We start from the raw sequence: 21,794 nt of genomic DNA on the forward strand, positions 1-21,794 counted from the left end.
CGTTTTATTATTAAGTGACTTTAATGAGGAACCATGAAATGTAGGGGGCAAAAGTGTCACATACAAATATGACCAAAACCGGACTGTTCAAGCCCAATTTGTGAAAAAGTAGTAAAAGAGAAGCAGGTTGGGTCATCTAAAAGTAAACCTAGAAATAAAACAATGTACCTTTCATGGTGCATTTGCATACGCGAAAAATACAATTTTCAGGTGGTATCGTGATAAAATCTCGAGGTTCCCCACGCTACTCACCACGTAATAAAACTGCAGGTCCTGGCGGACTGGATCCTCCCGGTGCATCAGTGCAGATGCGGGTCCATTCGAGGCCAGGTGGAAGAAAACCATGCCATAAAACTGAAATCCACGGCCACCCTCCTTCTTCTTCTTCTTTTACGCGAGTAATAATAATCGTCCCGGGCGCTCGTTTTCTTTTCCACGTTTGATCTCCCTTTATTCCCTACTGGAATGAAACGCTCATTATGTTGGTGCGAGTTTCGCTCTCTATCTTTCATGTGCAGGCTGGTGCGTGTCAAGAGAAGTCGGCTGATTAAAAAAAAAAAAAAAAAAAAAAAAAAAAAGAGTTGGGTTGCCAGATGGAGGCTCTTTTTACGCGACATGCCTATCCAAAAGACAAATATATAATTAAAAAAAAAATAATATCATTATTTTAATACATTTATGGAATAAACATATATCATAAAATAAGGATATCAGAATATAAGGAGAACCATATCCATAAGCGGTCAAATGTTACTTGTTGAAAGAACGCAAGAAGTAACGAAAAATAAGCTAACGTGGCAACACGGCAGAAACTCCGACTCCTCTGACAGCGGGAGCCCGACGTGCTTCATCCCGAACCGGCCCGGGACCGAGGAGCTCGCTTCTTTCTTTACATTCCACTTTCCAGCCTCTTTCACGGATTGCGTTGTATTATTGCGCGGTTAATCACGCCCGTGTACTCCCTCTGATCCGTGGACAAACGGAGGTATCCATGCAGTCACAGATAATGCTCTGTCCTTAACCATCATGATTTTCATAACCTGCAGTTGACAATAAGCACAAAGACACACAACCACGACCAAATCGCCGGTTTGATCTCATGTGAGCAGAGCGGATTGATCTACCACATGCACATATGTGTTGGTCCGACAATTATGTTTTACAATAAAATGAGTATGTTGAAAATAAATCATATTTATAGTATATTTAAGTATGAAGAATAATATTTCGTCTGAGACTGCAGTAAAAGCAGAGAATGTGAATGTGCAGAGATAACAATCTAATGTCTGATCTTCGTCAGGTCTGCAAAAAAAGAGAATAATCTCAGTGCACAGCGTGTAATCATCTTCTTCACACGCAAGGCCACTGGACCAGATCCTGCAAACACAACCCTAGATGCATGTGAGGAATAATTATTAAAATCGTAGCAAAACACGCATCTTAAAATCTGGACGTAATGTTTAAAGTGGCCACAAGAGGGCAGCCAATATATATTAATGACACGCCCCCTTGCATACGTTTGTTGAGGAATTAATGTGGGTTGTTATGTGTTCTGAATGTGGCTCCAATTTCAAGATAGACCGAACTTTTCATGTTTAAATTAATGTTTTCGCAAGGATATTTTGCAAAGTGTAAGATAAGACTGACAAGAACTGAGCAAACGTTCGCTATCTCTGCATATGTGTGATACCTCAATTCAGGAAACAAAACCCAAGATAACATTTCGAAAACACATTTCTCTCTAAATAAAGCACTGGACTGCACAAAAGGCATTAAACAAGAAAAATAATTTATTTTGATGATATAATTTTGTCACATCGGCAAGACATAGCTGCTCACAGCTGCTCACAGCTACATTTTTACTGCTGGAGACAGAGGTTTAATAATATGCTGTTGTTGTTTTATATATATATATATATATATGTCCTTCCAATGAAAATAAGAAAAATATAATTCCCATTATACCTCACTACCCCGCCCACCTGCTTGCATTATGCTTTCAAGGGGAAGGGCACATTTTAAAGCTTTTCTGTTCTGGCATTCTGCTGGACAGTACAGAGAGAGAGAGTCCTTTCCACTGAATATCTGTTACAGTCATTATATCCTCCACTATAAATCATTCTGTAGCTTCACTCTAACTCCTATATACATGAAGATGTCTTAATCCTGTCAATTTATTGTTATATGGTATCGCATTTTTATTTATAATGGTATTATGTCACTTTATTACCAAAATAAAATCTATTATTCAGATCTGTTTATCTATTTAGATCTGTTGCAACGTATCAATACCATAATTTAATGAAAAATAAAAGATTTTATCATTTATTACCTGTACTTGGAAGGCCCCACAGAGTAGTGCATTTTAGATAAAAAATAAAATAAAATCCTGGAAACATGTCACTGAAGACCATCATCTGGTGAACATCCATTAAAAGAATTGTACAGTTTTAAGAAAAATGGGTCACACTGTTAATCTGCTGCTGAAATCAGAGACAGCCGAGCTGACGAGAAGGAGCTACAGTCTTCCACTGGGTCTGTGGGGCCCAAACCTTCCTGCTTTCACCCGCGACAGTACATACATAGTACTTTATCTCTCATTTCAAACGAAGAAAATGCTACAAGAATAAATTATACTACTTTGCTTTGCCTCAGAGTGGCCAGATTGTCACTGAACAGCTCTTTTATTGTATTTGATGCAGAGCTGGTTTTATGTACACACAACTCCCCTTCTCACCCCTCCTCCCATTCTACCTCTCCACAGGGAGCTTTTCAAATGTGTTAAAATGTATTCCCATTAGTCTCATCAAGATAGTATAAAGGACGGAGAGCCCGAGGCAAGACTTTTTAAAAGGTCACGGCCAACATATAGTGTCTGCTGTTATTCTAACAGGAGAAGGAGCACATTACACCACATGAGTAATGGGGACGTTCCGGACTACGGACACATTTACCTTCACTTCAAGTACCAGCTCCATTCCACTGGGACAATAATCTCTTTCCCAAATAGGAAGAATAATAAGGGGCAAAGATAACTTTCTCTTGATCCCAAGCAGACTGGAGATTATTTGGGGATCCTTTCCTAACTCTCTCTCTCTCTCTCTCTCTCTTTCACGCAATTCCTTTTGCTTCTTCCTTCCTCTGGTACCTGTGAGAGTGTTCTTGACATTGAAAAGGGTACAGCACAGAGTACACGAGAGTAGTGATGACTACTGGAGTAGGAAATCAGAAAAGGAACAAAAGAAACTCGGCATCCTCCTACGGAAGTGCAATACCATTTTAAAAAACACAGGGCATCACGCCAGAGCACAAGGCAAACAAACACTGCTTTTCTTCATATTTTTTGTTTTTGCTTTTTTTGTTTCACTTTACTAAATATTTAAAACAAGCTTCACTCACTATTTTAATGTGATCGTTAATTATATATAATTAACTATTTCATATATATAAAATTTTCTTCCACCAGCCTCTCCAAGTCGGAATAACTAAGGACTTGTGTATGAAAAAGGAATACCCAGATACCCAGACATTGTCGACCTTGGCCCCTGCTGTCAGAAAGACCGGAGTTTGGCTCCAGGCGCTTCCTCTCCCGGACTGCAGGTGGCGCACTGACTCAGTAGCACCAGGTTTCTGTCCTCTATTTCTGATTGGGAGTCAGGATGCAAGAGCAGCCCACGGCGAGAGGGGAGTGCCTTAAGGAATGGATACGTATATATAAGGAGTCTTTGAGCACTGAAAACTATGCGTTTTTCTACACCACCAACACTTGCAGTATCACTTCCTTTTTTGTCCACAGTGTATTTTGTCCCCTTGGCCATAGACATAGACATAAAATCCAATTTTACGTTTGCGAGGGCCAAAAATAACAACTATCCAACAGAGCGTCACGCCCTTTTCATGACATTCACAGACATTCATCACAGTACTGACAGAGGAGCCGCCAACTGTCAGATGCATAGTCTGCAGGAGGCAAACTGTGGACATTTGCAGAATTCACCCCAAAGTTGTTCCGGTGAGGGAAAAGGGCGAGCTTGGCAGGGTGAGACTGTAGCTTCCGTCGAGGCTTCCATTAATTCCAGGGCTGTCCGTACTCCTCTTCCCTGATTCTTTGTGTGTTACACAGTGGACACTCTAGTACAGCGCACACTTGGACCTATTACCATAATGGGTCTCCTGAGATTTTAGAAACCCCTGAGTGGTTGGCCTCGTCAGACGCTTTTGGCTCAGTCCCATGTTTGGAAAATGGGGGACATCCCCTCCAGTCACGCCCGCTTCCCCCCTTCAGTCCCAGTCTCACGTCCTTATTTGGTCCAGTGATCATATTGGCACATGAATCCAACTTTGCTTTGACTATTAGGTGGTTTTCAGTTATTCTTGGCGAGCACACCACTCACACAATGTACAGCCAATCATGGCAGTGTGGGAAGATCCATTGCTGACGGGTGTCCTTCATAGTGCACTGTGGTAGTCCATTTTTTTGTTCCCATGTGTGCTATGAGTAAGTTGTTCTCAGAACAGGCAGTCTGTGTTTGCCTCTTTGTTCAGATATATGAATGTATATACTTTATGTACAGGTTACATGATATCCAGTAGATATGGCCTTTAAAATTTTTCTCTCAAATAAAATAGTAGATAAATCATGTCTGCTGTGTCCTGTAAACTAGTCCTTCAACTGTCAAAAGTGCTTCATTTATAAGGGGTGTCCAGGCCCTTCTCACAATACTATTGGAATGTTTGGGACTACTTTTTGTTTGAAGACAGGTAAGATGCATATTCCATCCACAAAAAAACATTCTGTTGGAATTTGGCTGTTCAGAAGTGCTGGTACTGGTCCACAATGTGTATAACTGAGTACCAAATGTTATAATCCCATTTGTATTCTTAAAACAAACTTCATTATGTGTACATTCTCAAGAACAAAATTCCAGGATGCTCTACAAGTCTGATTCCATCAACTCGGTACAAACCAAAAAACAAAAAAAGGATTTCTTCTCCAGTGGTGAAGTTGTCTTGCATGAGAGTCCAGGATATGATAAATCCCCATAATTTAAAAAGAAAAAACAGTATCTCCACAACCCATTGGTATATAGTGGCATAGAGTTTAGTTGTCCTGCTGTGGTTGTTTGGGTGGGGACATTGTAGCCGAGTCCAGGTCCGGCTGGGAGAACTCTGTAACGCGTCGGGCCAAAGGGTTGGTGCTCTTGAGGAGCTCCATCGCTGAGACGCGAGTTCCGCCGCTCGACTTGCTACCCTTTTTCTGGAGCAGGGCCATGAAGTTCTCATTCCGTGAGCTTGACCTCGGTGTGCTACCCAGAGTCAGAGTTCGAAGGTCACTGCTGCTCTTGACAGGCGACACCAGGCTTTGCCGACTGCCAAATGAATCCGTCGGCTCTTTACGGCCAAGGACTTTCCGCTTGGACCTGATTGAGAATGATGATACAAAAACATTATCAATCTTCAAAACTTAATTGCTGAAATATTTGTATTGTACTAAAAACATAACCATATTGATGATATCGATTGTTTGGTTGGCTGTGACCATCCTGTGATGTGAAGTTAATGGCCCATTTTCGCACTTTGTACCTGTGAATGATGGTAAAAAGGTCCTCTGTGGTATGTGGAGTGGCCGCGTGAACAAACACGTCATCTTCTGTCTCCTCCGATATGTGCAATTCACTTTTTTTCACCAACTGAGCTGTTTTTTTCAACAAAGTTTCCTTAGGGGGAAAACAAGATTCATTTTTCTTAATATAGCATCTGTAACATACATGCAAATCATAAGCCATTGCTCAAAAATATGTACATGTATTGTAAATGTACATAAAATGTACATAATATTTGAACATACCAGTCCTTTTTCGTACTGTTTCTCCGCCAGGAACAGGTTTTATGTCCAGTTCTAGAGCAGAGTCCTTGGGAGTGTTTTCGTCAGGTGTGTAGTTGTCTTTGAACTCCTTACAAAGAACGTCTCCAACTTCTGGTTCGGAAGGCATAGCGCCGTCCGGAAACTGGCAGCTGCCATCGGCTGGGGGGGGGTGTCTCTCTGCGGTGCCGTTGGCCTGGGCGGATGGGGATGGTAACAAAAGGACACTGGGTTTCTTGGGCACTGGTGGGGGAACCTTTGGCCGCTTCTTGTCTAGCTCACCGAGGCAAGAGACGGTCACATGACTGGGAAGGGTCCTGCTCTTATCTTCCCTCTCAGGACTGTTGGGGGACAGGAGGTCCTCTTCTTCCTCAATTGGAATGCCATGCTCTAGGTCCAGGTCAGGTAACATAGGCGGATGTTGGTAAGGTTGATGCTCCTGGGGGACGATGGCAGGAGGTTGGTTCGTGGAGGACTGGGGTGGCCTTTTCGGCTTCGGTTTTCTCACCACCATGTATATGTTTCCTACAGGCATGGGCCGGTCAACAGGGGAGGCTGGTGGGGACTCTTGTGCCTGAGGTGAGGATGAGGGTGATTTGAGCATCAGGTTGACTGGCCGCTTGGGCAGTGGTGGTTTAATAGCCACTGGTGGCTTAACTGGTTTGGGGTTCGGAGTGGCAGGGGGGCTGAGATCCCGACCTTGCTCCTCCTCAATGATGTCAGAGGATCCATCAGGGCTGTCCTCTAGCTCAGATCTGCTAACAGAGCGCAGTCGAATGCTGCGCAGGTCAGTTTGCGTTACGACTGGCAGTGTGGATGGGCTGGGGTTGGGCTTGCCTGGCTTGTTAGCGGTGGAGGTGTCGGAATGACGACGGCCAGCTTTGGACTTGGGTTTGATGGAGGACAGGTCAAGCTGGGAGTTGACAGGCAGCTCAAAGGAGAGTCGGGACCTTGCTGTCTTTTCTCTGGGTGAGGTGGCAGGGAGTGAGGACTTCCTCTCTGGAATTTTGGGCCGCATCTTACAGCCCAGAGGCATAAGTCCTGTGCTGATGGAGGGTGGGATGGTAGGAGTGGGAGTCTCTGATTGGCTGGAATACCCGCTGGAGGGTGACATCAAGCCAGGGGGTTTAATGGGGGAGACCTTGGCCTCTGCATCAATGGAGAGCTGTGACAGTGACATTGCACGGGACATTGAAGGTGAATCAAGTGACTCGGAGCTGCCACGCACTTTCATGCACTCAACGACTGTGGTCCCAGTTGCTGTGCTGGAACCTGATAAAGAGTGGTAGGGGTCATTGTTGGACCTCCATTCATTCAGCTGCCAGTGGGGTGGGAACCCCAACTCACTTTCCTGATCTGGACCTTGAGAGGAGACATCAACCTCTACACAACCCTGGGTCAAGTCCAGGCCCTGCTCCTCTACCTGTAGCTTGGAGGCTGTGAGAAAGTCTGGCTGGAAGGAATCGTCAAAGTTGTGTTCCCCAGGGAGGAAGAGGCTCTTGGGTCGGCCATCCCTAAAGTGACCTTCCCTGCGTCCTCCTACTCCCCCTGCAGCGTCAGAGAGGTTCTTCATCAAGGACACACTGCGCACTGGTGGTGGAGGCTTCTTCTTGGGCTTCTTAAGGGATATGCTACGTGAGCGGAGCCGCAGACGCCCATCGGGCAGAAAGTCAGAAGCCGTTGCAACAGATATGTTGTCAGCACTGGCACTATCCTCAGAGCTTCCACTTGGGTAGTGCAGAGCGTAGTTCTCCCCATCGCGAGCAACATGACTCGCGGATTCCTCCGAAACACACATGTTGTCGGTTGAGAAGAAGGATCCGGATTCTGTAGGTGTGGACAGGGAGCGCTCTCGGAACTTGAAAGCATTGGAACGTACGGACCTCTTCTCTTGCTGACTATTACCATAGCCATTGCCAGGGCTGGAGACGGCACCTTCTGTCTCACTCCTTTTGCCCATGGTGACAGCTCTACTATGAGAGACTGCTTGCATCCGATGTCCGGTAGGCTCAGAAATCGAGGTGAATGAGCTGGAGTAGGATCCAGAACTCACTGAGAGGCCTGAGCTGTTCTGGGAAGGACACATCGTACCTCCTCCTCCGCTGTTTAATGGTGGCTGCTTGGAGCTGGAGGTTATGGTGTAATTGTAGGAATCATTCCAAGTAGGTGAGAATGTAGAGCCCTTGGGTCCATTCCAAGAGGGGCTTGGGCACATAAGAGGAGCATGCTCCATCATGCCTGATGAGTTTTTGGGTGATGAGTGTACACTGCGCTCCAGATCACTGTGGGTCTTCCGGAGGGGTATGTGCTCTTGGCCTGAACTGTCTGTTGTGGGTTCCAGAGACCTTGGCTGGGAAGGTTCGGGAGAGCAGGCACCTTGGATCAGATCAACTGCAAGGATTTTTCCATCAGCTTTAAAGAAAGGGAGATATAACTTGTATTGTTATTTCTTCAGATGCATGTCCAATAAAAAAGGAATCTTAAGCTTCCCAAAAACTTTTCAGTCATATTTCACTTCATCAAATAAGATTGACAACATACTTTTCACCTAACATGACTTTCTCCCCAAGGGTATAGCACAACTGAGCAAAGGATATAATAATTTCCTGTTTATTTCTTTTTTTTTTTTACTTCCTGCCTGACTTCCTGTCTGCCCTGGGGAGTCACCTTGGCACTGCAGCGTAACATCCGGACCTGCGGTTGCCTTCTTCCTCTGCTGGCACACAGGGTTAAGAGGAGACTTGAGCGCGTTGGCATGCTTAGCCAAGTTCTGCCCTGATTGACACACGAGATATGGTCTTTAGATACAGTCTTAAATTTTGATCATCAAATTGGTCTCAAGGGTCTCTAACTGATGGCCTAAAGCCTAAGGGTGTGATGGTTAATGGTCTTTGAGTGAAATGAAAAACTCAAAATTAAATTATCCAACTTTTCTACGCCACTTTGCAGACATGATATGACAAGATATGGTGGTCAAACAATGCACTTCACCTAGTATATAATATATTTGGCCAGTATGAAAGTGGTGATTTTAGAAAGAAGATTGTATTGGGATTCTATGAATGGAATAGAACATTGAAATTACACAGTTTTTCTAGCTTAAAGTCCCACCTCGAGATTCAGAGTCCTACTACAGAGATTCAGAGAAAAGATGCAAAATGGGCTCATTACTTCTCAACATGTGTGTATTTGTGGTTCATTCATGAAAATGCTTATCAAAAGGGGTTATTTTCACTCTCTCTCCTCTGTACATATTTCTTGCTGCAGTTTTTTTCTGCCTCTCCCTCGCCTGGCAAAGGAGGAAGAGCTGGACGTTGCCATGGCAACAGCTACCTGTTCATTATTGCTGGTTTGCATGGAGCAGAGTGGCACCTCTCAGGGAATGGTTTTCGGAAGTGTTGGCATGGCATTAGCGGGGCAGAGCTAAACCACTACTTTGAGTTGGATCCCACGGGGAGGACAGGAGCAGGGAGAAGGAAGGGGGTGACAGAGGAGAAAGATGCTTGATGGACAGTAGACTAAGCGGAGCTTAAGGAGACAGAACTGTTGCAGTGCCCAGAATGGTAGGATATGAAGTGGGAGGATCTTAGTTTGATCATTGCAACGTTATGGTATTTGTGCCAATCCAAGATGGGGTGTGAAATGACACAAAACTAAAAAAGTGCAAAAATGAATATTACAGTGGTGGTAATGACTGAATAACCTTTGCTCTGTTGATGCTCGCCAGTTTAAAATACTTTCAAGTAAAATACAGTGCAAAAAGATTTGCTGGCACCCATACCTGTTACATCAATGGGCACAAGTTGTGCAGGGATTTTGCGTCCCAGGTGCCACCTTGGCTTTTCAGCAACTGGGGGTGCCAGAGAAGAGTTCCACCCCAGGAGACGGTGTTCTGACCCACAGGCAGGGTCCTGAGCTCGGATGCCTAATGAGACGGTCTCATCCTCACACACCTGTTTATGGGCTGGCTATGGGATGGGCAGACACACAGATACAACACAGATCATCTAGAGTCCAACATTTCAGGCAAATGTTATGTATTGCGGTTTCAAAGTATTGGTAAATACTGAAGCACACCTAAGTGTGCAGCTTCTGCAGGTACAGATGTGAATATACAAGAATGATGTACTGACAGACAGGCGTAGCAATTTTCATGTTGTACATTTTTTATAGGGACCTAGCTGTTTCACAATGTCACAACAAAGCAGAACTGCATAAACTCTTATGCATTAGCAGAAAAAATGAAGCGTTGCAATTACCATGACATAAAAAGTACTATTACCCTTTAATGCACATGTTGCTTCAAGCAGTAAAAACTGCATAATTAAAAATCATAATTACAATAAATATTCTCTGCCTGGCATCCCTCAAAGCCAAAACAATATAAATGTCCTTTTTTCTCCCACAGAGAGCTGGCAAACCCCCATCATTAACAGCATAAACTCGAGAAAAACAAATAAGCGGGTGGAATCATCTTAATGATGGAAAAACAAACAGACATTAGTTACCAGGAACACGAACTCTGGCTTCTTGTTGTTGAGGGCTACAGGCGATCGACTGAGGGAGGTGGATGTGTCTTCAGAGCTTTGTGAGGATGGGTGCCGGAATGTCTGTCCCGTCACTCTGTTTTCATACAGCTGCTCCTCAAAGTCTGTCCAGCGAAGCACAAATCACAAAAAAACAGGCTGTGTTAATCCAGGAAGACATGGATAAGATACAGTAATCCAAACACAGACAGAGAGGGGCAAAAAAAACAAGTGACTACTTCGGACCTCGGTCTGTCCCCAACACTCTCTGTTCTTTTCTTTCTCTGTCGCTCCCCCCGTCTCTCTATGGAACTGAACCCCAGGCCCTTGTAAACAGCATGATTACCATTTCATTCCAAAACACCCCCTTTTAAGCCCCTACCCCATTCCCTGTGGCAATCCCACATTCCCTCAGACATTCTTCCACCTTCCCTCATACCTCCCCTCTTTCCCAGACCCCCCCCCCCCTTGTTCCCCTTCCCTCTCCTCCACCCCTACTTTGGATCCACCAAATGTCCATCCCAAAGCATACAAAAGGACCCCTTGGAATAGCCTACAAAGTAGCTTGAGTGGCATCACATTGATTTGAAAATCATATCTGCTGTTTATAAGTACTTTTATTAGAAACACAGATAGTTCATCAAATGTGTAAAATTTGATGAAGAGAATTCAGGAACCATTGCCATGTCGGACCAATTAAAATACATCCCTTTTTGTACCCTCTAGTTATTTCTGGTCGGTGCTCCATCCTCCGCTCAAGGAAGGAAAGTGAACTTGCTCCCAGAGCACAAAAAAACAAAAAAACAAAGATGCCTACCTCCTAGAGTTGGGTTGCCTAGCAATGGCAGGCGCAAGGAGACAATAGCACGGCACTTGATTGAACAATGGCCCCTAGCTGGAGCTTGATGTTACCCAGAAGGGATAGGCCTCGTGTGCCAGACTGGTTCAATTCTAATTCAGTTTACACAGCTAATAGAGAAGGTGCTGCGTCTAGTCAATGTAAATCAATGTAGCAGGGGAAAAGATTGGAAGTCATTTCACACACGAAAGTACAATGTTTCTTGGTATACGTGCCAGACATCTGTAGCATTTACCAATGACAGACTCAATATGTACCAATATGTACCATAAAATGATGAAAAAACATTTAAAATGTAGACTGATCTTGCTACATTCCAGAAGCACATAATTCTACATAATGTTTGCAATAAAGAAGTAACAGCCTCAATTTCTACTGCAAAGTTGACTGAAGATATAAAAAAAAAACTACAACATGCTGTGATCGGACTGTCATGTTTTGCGATTTCACTCTGCCTGAAATGCCAAGCAGTAATTTAAAGTACTCAGCTGTACAGCGCCATCTACTGGAGTGGAGGTTGTAGTCACACACTGACTCTCATCTCTGCTGACCTCACTAAAAAACAGGCTTAACAGCACCACCATGTGGACTAAATTTGTATACAAAAATATCGATATTTGATGTCCCTGTATTGATACAATATCAGCACGTAAAATATCGCTGTATATTGCTAACACCCCTTTTGCAAATCTCACAATCTGCAAGAAAATACATAGAGGTCTTGGACATAATGTCAAAATTTTTATGTTTTAATCTAAAACACATTAGAGCATTACAGAAAAGTAAGCACTACAGTCAGCACACTGAATAAATTTCTACTAAGTCAAAAGATACAGTATTCAGTAAGGCATTGACACTTGCAAATGTCCCCTGCATGAAACCTGTTATTATCGCTGTTAAAATGCAGCCCAGAAAGAGAAGTTTTAATACAAGCAAAAAAAAATATTATCCCACTAACGTGTCAGCTCTAAACCCCGGAGCCCACCTCAAGATGTCTCAGCAATGAAACCATTAAAGTACAGCCGAAGGAGTTCTCCAGTGCTCTTGTAATAATACAGGGACTCTCTCACACAGAAATACATTTCTAACATTACAATTCTAAAATTACAAAACATCACATAAAAAACACTGACCTCATAAAACATAATGTGCAGGAAGCTTTTGGATAATCAAGGAATCTGTTTCTTGTGTGTGTGAAGGTATTTCGCCAATTGTCAGATGGTCACTAATAGGACGGCAACAGCTTCTCTTCCGTCAGCCAATCACTAAGCCGTGTCCATTCATCAGAGGTGCACCCATGCATTCACCAAGCCATAACGGGCCATGAATAAACTCAAGTCGACCCATAACAAGATGAACCCCTCAGCAATGTACACATGAGAAGAAAAAATGGGTCAGGCGTTCTTGCTTTCTTGTTAAGGTGGAAAACAATGGCCCTTTTCTTGTCTGCTGGGGTTAGACAGTTTGACTGGACTGTGGCTGTTTGGTCTCCTTGCCCCTCTATTTGTTCGCTCATGATTGAACATTGACAATTGATAGAGATTAAAGGCCTAGATTTATGGGGTTGAAGCTGCCCAGAATTTTTTTGGTCAGGCTACGTTACAGGGTGAATTAATCATAATGAAAGGAAAGGGAGGAAACAAATGGACGTTTCCCAGAGTCAGACCTCTGGCCTTAAGAGCTGTCTTATTATGATATCATGAGTGTGAGTTTGATGCAACGAGCTACCTGTCACACATTGCCTAGGCGTAAATAATTTATGGATAAGCATATTTTTGTTTTATGAGTCAATGACGAATTCAAATTAGTGAACAATTAGAAGCACAATTTGCACTCTTTCAAATTTGATTAGTTGGCCTTCAATTAAATCTTGACTGGATTAACAGCCTTCAGAAACCACAAAAAAGCAACATAAAACCCATAACACTTTTATAATAAGGCCCGTGATCTGATCCTCTAAAGCACTTTCTGATGGCACATTGGCTATTTTCTTGTCGTGAACTCTGCTCAGAAAATATCAAATGACTTTGTGTGCGTTTTTTGTGAGGGGTCTTTTTAAAAACGAGGTGTGGTTGGTTGAGATCTCAGCATGCTGAGACCAATGTCTAAAGACAGTGGTGCATTATTAATTAAACAACATTAAAAACATGGGGATAAAGGACCACAATGCAGTAGGTGTATTAATAAAATACTTATATATATTGTATAATTATGTATGTATGTATGTATGCATAATGTTGGAAGAGTTATACTCCCTTGCAGTTTGGGAATTCACACTTTCCGGGTAAATGCGCTGTCACAATAGGATCTGCCATAGAGCTTGCACCATCATAACAGCATAATTGCCATAGTAAGACCCTCTATTCTCACTTATCAAAACAGACAAGCCCATAAATGTCATTCATGCTTTCAGCTTCCTGCTATGTGCCAGATTTGTGAAAATGAGGCCACAAGCTACTTTGCTTTGCTATCTGGCAGCTCCATCTAGTTATGCTTCCTCATATGACAGAGCTATACCTTCTTAAAGACATTCTTCTGTTTGATTAAAAAATGCAAAAACCAGGAACCCAGCAGTGAAGCTTGCTGGTTGGGGCCAGGTGTATGAAGCTGGAATTCCTACCAGAGTAAAAGATGGTCGGACCACAGCCTGGAAGAGCATCACCAGCATCACCTGTCAGTTCAGTGACACATCCTGCACAACGTAGACCATGAAAAACCAGCTTCACAGCTTCAAACTGAGCTGCCACTGATCTCTAGCAGATCTCTCTGCAGTTCCGACTGGATAAAGCCTTGAATATATATTTTACTAGCCCCTCTCAGGCTTCTCAGTTTCATAATTGGCATTCAGTAAGAGAATTTCTGTAAACAACCCCAGGGTGAGAGCGTCAGTAAGCTGCTTTAACACAACAGAAGTTTTTAGAAAGGCACAATGTGATCCAGCAGATTTTTTTTTAAGTGACAAACACCCGCTACATCCATTTTTAGATGTTTGGTTAAAGTGATTTCTGCAACGGGAGCACCCAGCGTGTCTCAAATGTAAATTTATTATAAAAAAAATAATAATAATCATAAGCACAAGAAGGAAAATTAACTATGCTGGTTCTAAATACCAGCATGAAGGAACATTTGGACACGCCTTCTAATGTATAACACATGCTATACATGATGACCACCACAGGATTGTACTTTTCCCTTCATGCAACCCTGCAAAGTATAATACCACACAGCATGGCACACCCCAAAAAAATACAATAACACAGACACACACACACAGTGTCTTTTCTTCAAACAGGCGTGAGACAAGAGGGAAAGAGAGAGGGATTCAGGAAGGAATTTCAGCCTCACAGACACACATACGGGCGCACGGTGAGGTTCGTGGTTGAGGCATCTGCATTGATTCATTCAGTCATGTGCAGAGAAGCAGACTTGCTGCGCCCCTCTCCACAACTCATTATGAACCTGATAGAGGCAAGACAGGGAGGCAAATGCTGTGCTGAGCAGGGGGAACGAGGGAGGACACACACACACACACACACACACACACACGTTCATAGAGCAGACATTGGACACGTGCAGTTAATGCTCTAAAGGGAGGAAAAACATCCACAAGAATCAAGCCCACCCCAATAACCGCCTCCGATTCCCCCCCGAATCCCTGTCACCACCCCTCCTCAGCTGCTTCGTAGTCGCCAGCGACGGCCCGGCGGTCCGCTCCCCGCCCCGGGCTTCCGCCCCTTACCTTGCAGCAGGCTCTGCAGGTTCAGCTGAGCTTCCTGGTGCAGCTCCTGCACGCACTCCGGCCTACTCCACGAGCCGAACACATTCACATGCTGTTGCCATGACGATTGGAAGTGGGCCGTTCGCTTGCTCTCCGAGTCCAAGTTGGTGGTGGCTGGAAGGGAATGAGGGAGGGGCAAAGCGGCAGAGGGAGGGAGAGAGGGATGCGGTGAGAGAGATGGGAAGGGAGCAATTCAGGGAGGGAGGGAGGGAGGGAGAGAGGGGAAGGGGAGAGAATGAGAGATACATAAATAAAAATTGACTAAATTTGCATGGCTAGCTCACGGAGACGTCATTTCGACAACAACGTAGCACAGGACCAGAGGTGGGGAGCAGTGGAAGGGGGTGGGTCTACATTACATACCTATCCAATCACGCTGCGGCATGAGCGCAAGCATAATAACAATTCATTTATCAGCGCTCTGACATATTAGCGTTGTCGGCAGGCAGAGAGGAAACCAAAAGCCGAGCCGCTGATTAAGGAGAAAAGCATGCCGGAGATCTGGGAATTTTCCACCGAGGTCCACAGTTACAGCCCCACATTAATCCCCGGACACTGTGTGCTCCCAGTTTTACAAATTTTGCTCAGAGACGAGCAGCAGGATGAATCGGAAAACAAATCAGATTGGCCGTTATAATTAAATCTCTAAACCACCTCCCCCAGAATGATAAGAAAACAGCAATGAAAAGCAATTGGCGAATCGTTTTATCTGTAATGAATAAAAGGCATTTAGAAAATTCCATTGCACAGTATGCGTGGTAGCTGGTTTAAAAGCAATCAGGGCTGCCCGGAGGACGGATACAGCGAGGGTGCGAGGAAAAGAGGGCGCTCTGGAAGAAACAGCTTGGTCCCCATGAGGTTTGCTGTGTACACTTAATTACAAGTTCAGCAGCAGTTCTCCAAAGAGGAATTAATATCCCATCCCTGCGCTTACGTAACCCACGCTATTTGGAAGCACTGTGAGGCTGAGATGGCTGAAATTAAAATGGACAACCTTTCAGATCTGCCAAACAGATGAACTGTGACAGATGCGCCTGACATGGACATCTGTCAAGTACAGGTCCCAGGAGAAGCACAGATTTCAGAAAGGCTGGAGGATCAACATATTAAGAATTGTCATCTGAGAATATGGTGTAATGTGACCTTGTGCAAGTGTACATAACTGCCGTTATGATTTTGCAGATCAAGTACTTTCTGCTTGCAAAACATTAAACATTAAATCATCAATGGTCAAACAAATAGCCTATCAGCCAGACTACTTTGACAAGCGTGGTCCATTATCTGCTGCATTTATACGTTGGAAGTCTGATGGTAATGAAAAGCTGGAACATCCTCTCATTTCAGTAGAAAATCAGTCCTTCCCCTGTCAACGGGTGATGGAAAAAATTCTTCTTATGGTCCAAGAAAAGAATGTCAGCCATAGAGTCGTACCCCAGCCTGTAACTCGTGCCCCACCACCAGCCAACAGCAGCCAGGTCGACCACTGAGCCCCTGAGCAGCGCACTTAAACACATGTTGCTCCAGGGGAATCGAATGTGTAATTAGTAGATGTGATAGTTTAGGGTAATGGAAATCACATGACCATCTCAGCTTTCATATGCATGGGTTGTGGGTTCAAATCCCAAATCTCCAAGGTGCCACTAAGGTTCCCTTGAGCAAGGTACTGGCTCCACGCACTGCTCCCTGGGCGCCTTTCATGGCTGCTCACAGCCCACTAAGGTGACGGGTTTGATGCAGAGGACACATTTCGTTGTGTGCATCATGTGCTGTGCTGTGTATCACAATGACAAAAGCAATCCCTTTCACTTTCAGTGCCTCTAGCAACCCTCAGTAGCCCAGCACATGGCGTGAACCTCACCAAAATCTGATGCCAAAAATGATGCATTTTGACACAGCTCAGTAGAATAACACTGAACTGAACTTATTGCAATCATGCACCATGTACAGTATGTCCTGAAATATATTATATATGGTGTGTTGATTCGGGGAGTCACTTTCAGTTGTTTGCACTTTGTTGAGTGCTGAGCTTCTTGCAATTACATGAATCTATAATACTGTCATCTTAGAAAGTGAGTAGGTCGTCTTGTATGCAGCCATTACAGTATTTCTGAAACCCAGTGGACCACCGTTTATTATGAGTTTACCGGTGAGAATGACCGAAGGCTTTTATTTGTAATGACTTAACTAGTGAATGTGACATTCACTACAGTTACAGTTATTGTACACTCCCATTCTGTGAGTGTTCATGCATGAATTAAGTACAGCTACTGACTATTTTCCAGTCTGTCAGCCATTTCTGTACATTCTGTGTATCTATAGTCCATATTAGTCAAATGAACCACTGAAGTGAGTGCTTGCATGTTTGTGGTCATGGATGTCTGGTCTGGAAAGAGGACACAGTCGACAGATGGAGGAGCAGGACTCTGCGGAAGGATAAAACTGCTAACACAAGCCTTAAAACTGCATTTCCCATACTAGCTGAGCTCCACCGCAGTCCATAGCGAGAGCTGTTTGATTTGACAAGGGAGTCTCAACTCTCATAAGTCGGTGTTGCTTAAGAACCGTAGCCAAAGCTGAGGCGGCCACAGCCAAACTCTTCATGAACGCTGAAGCAAGTCAGCTAAAAAAAGATCCTTCATCACTGTGAGACTTTCACACTGCCCACTCAAAGATGAGCCACCAAGTAAAAAAAAAAAAACACATTACACATAAACATGCACACAAATAGCCATCAGTTCATTATTTTTTTTTTTTTACATCTGTGGGTCCCTGTGCTGGCTTGAGCGATGAAGAAAAATCTGTTGGGAAGGTAAACAACTCTGGTGAACACACTCATTCATCTGGCAATCAGTGACTGGCAGGATCGCTAGCCTACGAAATCCTCTGAAGTGTTCGGTGGGATCACTTTCTGGCATCAATAATTAAGGCGTAGACTGGCGCGTAGCTGGAAGTGTGCATTTCTGACGACGTTAACTCGCCTCTCTTTTAATAAGTGGCTACAGTATAGCCCCTAAAGACCTGCAGTAAATAATACAAGCTGCAATATCAACTTGGAGACAACATGCTCAGCTCCCTCAGCTAGGACAACACACACCACAGGGAGGGTGATGCAAGAATACAAAAGACTAACCAAAACTTGGTCATCTTCTCTGTGTGCTTTCAAGTGCCCAAAACTGTGTCTAAAATGCCATGCCTCCCAAGGCTTACGTCACAAAAGTGTTCATACCCCTTGAACATTTCCACATTTTGTCATGTTACAACTTAAATGTATTTTATTGGTTATTTGATGTGATCAACGAACACAAATTAGCACAAATTTGTGGCTGTAATTTGACCAAAAGTTCAAGGGGTGTGAATACTTTTTCACTGCACTGTAAACGCTGCAGGATATTTCACACTAATACCCCTCCATAGCGTCTCTATTCCATGTCCAGTCACATGCAATAGTAACATGACACGCTTAATTAAGCAAATATATTAAACACCAAATTGGCTTGATGAACTGCCCAGAGATGACATCTCGACATCTCCAGGACTTAATTATGCATAGCCCAGAGAACTTTAATGACTGGAAGAGGTGAGTATTTTGAGGTGTGAAACATGTCATGGTGGCATGGTCCAACCGTCCCAGGATCCTATGCTCTGCCACACTATACTCACTGTAGTATGCATCAAACAGGGTTGAGTGCTTGCACAAATGAAGCAGGATCCTGACAGGACCAGAAGTATACAGAGTAGACTATGATGAAACATCCCCAGAAATCCTTTAAAACAGAAATTCTTTAAAACAGGATCCTAACAGGACCAGAAGTATACAGAGTAGACTATGATGAAACATCCCCAGAAATCCTTTAAAACATGTCCAACTGTGAAAATTCAGACAATGCAATGCTCTGGATAAACACATACAAAGCTTTTTTTTTTTTTTTTGGTACTTTTTTGTTACCTTTGTACATTGCTTTTACATTTCTGAAACCCACATTTTTACACCTAATGCTAAGGGAATGGAATATCTGGACAGTGTCTCATAACAACCATAAAAATGCTTCTGAGCAGAGTGAAAAATTGGACAAAACTGTCACAAAACTGCCACTCTGAAACAAGCTGTGAACATTAAAGGTGCCACGTGCCAATACTCAGTTAAAAATATACTGGGACGTGGGGAATTATGAAAATTTTATTTGATAAAAATGTAAAAAAAACCTTCACAAGCAGCGCTGTGACAAAACAATAAAACACATTTTGCATCACTACACTCTCTGAAATATTAAGCCCGAACCACACTGTACTGTGAAATCTACACTGCTACATTATCTATGCTGCTTTAAAAGACCTGGATGTTGTGCTGGTCCCATACAGTAATTCTATCATAATCAGTTATTATGGTTGTAGTGTGGCATGCTTGTTTTTGAATCAGAGCATAGCCATGGGGACTCAGTTCTGGTCTGGATGTCTAATGATGTTCACACTGTAACTTATATGTTCTGCATGCCTCTTCATGTAAGGTTAATCCAGCTTGGAAAAAAAGATAAGTCTCTTGTGAATAACTCACCCTAAGTTAAAGAGTTGCAATTATTTGCATGACTGGCAAAAAATTACTAAAACTAACTAACAGTGACAGTAATGACTTCCTTGGAGTTTGTTTAAGCTCCTGGTTACTGATGGCATCTCCCACAGTCAGTGACAGGACTTTGTGGGACTTTGCACCCAGGAATCTATTATTTCAGGCATCCACCAAAACACAACCCGACACGGTGAGAACAGCCCGGGCACTTAAACACAAGGGAGCAACACAGGGGGGAAGGGGGCGTTTGCGAGTGAATAATTAATATCCTTTGGCTTTGCTTCTGCGTGTGTTTGTTCTCGGTTCTTCCATCCGTCCCTTCCTGAGCGGAACAGGTTTCAGTGCCAGTGCATCGCAGCAGGGGACGAGGCCGACCACGCAGCGCTCAGCCAATCCGGCGTTCTCATTCTTTCATCATTTATTTGTTTATCTACTGTCGCAGAACAAGGCCAGAGGCTTAATGCTCCTATGTGTGCGATGCTATCCATGTAATGGCTAAAAAATACATATCAGGCATAAAGTGGCAAGATAAGGCGATGATCAAAATAACAACGAAAAAAACAAAGCATCGTGGGAGGTAGTGGATGAATTGGAAGGGACACTGTCCCGAGTAATCTGGACATGGGAGTCGTCGATGCTATCAGCTCACCGCACCAAAACCTCCAATCTGCTTCACAGCGGATCCAAGGAAGTGGAGATGTGGCACTCCGCTGAACATTACAGTGGGTAAAAAGTGGTACCTGGAAATGGCTCCCGTGCAAATGGGCACTGGAGCAGATAATATGTTCACACACAACTTCGGGAGTTGGGTGAGGGGGGCAAACTGCCAACGTGGCTCCCAGGCTGTAACTGGAGGAATCTACATTTACATTTACATTTACAGCATTTATCGGACACCCTTATCCAGAGCGACTTACAATCAGTAGTTACAGGGACAGTCCCCCCCCCGGAGCAATTTAGGGTTAAGTGTCTTGCTCAGGGACACAATGGTAGCAAGTGGGATTTGAACCTGGGTCTTCTGGTTCATAGGCGAATGTGTTACCCTCTAGGCTACTACCATCTAACTGGTGCGTCGGTCTGACGTTGCATTCTGCTTTACTAAAGCCACCATGAATCATGTTGTAAACGGGACGAGGTGCCAAATTACAAGTCCCGGCTCCTCTTTCACAACATTGTAGCTGTAAACACTATTGATGGGATTCCCCCACAGAGGTCCAATGTGGAGTAGGAAAGCACGCACCAATGTCCAATCATCAAAAAAATCACTGTTGGGAAAGGAGGAAGAATGTCAGGGACAGTAACACAGTACAGTTCCCTTCACATTTTGACACTTTGCTAGAAAAAGGAGACAATATGTACTGTGATTTATTGTAAAAGAGTTCAATTAATTATTTATTTTTGCATGTTTGGTCAGAATCTGGTGGCACTTTACATCTATCTTAAAAAAAGTCTAAACACATGTCAGTGCGCTGTGTATTCAACCACTTACCTGCTACAGATGTAATTTAATAATGAAATATAGAATGTAACAATAATGTGTGTGTGTGTGTGTGTGTGTGTGATCTCAATGGTGTGCTGACAATGGAGACTTTGGTTTCCTCAGCACCAGACCAGCCCTGTATCCTTCCCTCTATATTCATTTCCTTTTCTTTGTGTGTGTGTCTGTGTGTGAGACATACAGATACATGCACTTAAAATATATGTTTAAACAAATAGGAATGTGCCGCATAAACACTGTCAGACGAATATAAATTTAGGATGCATGTGTGTGTGTGTGTGTATGAAACATGACTGTGTGTGTGTGTGTGTGTGTGTGTATGAAAGAGAGGAGATAATGTGAGTGTGTGGTGATATCAGGGTGAAGGTTTGTCTGTCAGTGTTGTAGATACACACTCACTCTCTCCTTCTGTCACTCACTCACAGGAAGTGGCCACAGCAGGGACAGGAAACAGAGAGCATAGGTCTCCCTCTGCCCCCCCCCGCTAGGCCTGAACTCATCCACTCATCCTTCCATATCCACCCTCCAACCAGGATCCGACTCTTTACAGACCAGGCAAATGAAACACCAGTTTATTATTTTTGTATATTTAGGCTTTCATCACATGTAACTATTTTATTATATGGCTTAAAATAGTTAAATAATCATTGTTATCAGAACAAGATCATTTTAATAAAGGGAGCAAATGACAGGCATGACAACAAAG

At 43.6% G+C, this 21,794-nt stretch overlaps 2 protein-coding genes across 8 annotated transcripts in view; both read right to left on the reverse strand.

Moving 5' to 3' along the window:
- Nucleotides 1-519, reverse strand: part of arhgap36 (Rho GTPase activating protein 36) — a 32,422-nt gene extending 31,903 nt beyond the window's left edge. The window contains exon 1 of the mRNA XM_028962389.1: nt 253-519. Coding sequence (XP_028818222.1) covers nt 253-345 — 93 coding nt within the window. The 5' untranslated portion in view covers nt 346-519. The remainder of the gene's footprint in view (nt 1-252) is intronic.
- Nucleotides 520-1,768: 1,249 nt separating this feature from the next.
- Nucleotides 1,769-21,794, reverse strand: part of nhsl2 (NHS-like 2) — a 63,866-nt gene continuing 43,840 nt past the window's right edge. For 5 of the 7 annotated variants that reach the window (XR_003749580.1, XR_003749585.1, XR_003749587.1 and 2 more), the window contains exons 2-8: nt 14,988-15,140; nt 10,372-10,514; nt 9,645-9,831; nt 8,531-8,638; nt 5,849-8,275; nt 5,584-5,717; nt 5,280-5,420 (exon numbers count right to left, since the gene is read on the reverse strand). Coding sequence is in view for 1 of the 7 variants with exons in the window: in XM_028977832.1 (XP_028833665.1) it covers nt 5,102-5,420; nt 5,584-5,744; nt 5,832-8,275; nt 8,531-8,638; nt 9,645-9,831; nt 10,372-10,514; nt 14,988-15,140 (3,515 nt within the window). In the remaining 6 variants the exon portion in view is untranslated. Of the gene's footprint in view, nt 5,421-5,583; nt 5,745-5,831; nt 8,276-8,530; nt 8,639-9,644; nt 9,832-10,371; nt 10,515-14,987; nt 15,141-21,794 lie in introns of all 7 variants that reach the window. The other 2 variants (XM_028977832.1, XR_003749581.1) reach the window with 2 other exon arrangements.

This window comes from Denticeps clupeoides, chromosome 1 (assembly GCF_900700375.1).
Source record: "Denticeps clupeoides chromosome 1, fDenClu1.1, whole genome shotgun sequence".
NCBI classification, from domain to species: Eukaryota; Metazoa; Chordata; class Actinopteri; order Clupeiformes; family Denticipitidae; genus Denticeps; species Denticeps clupeoides.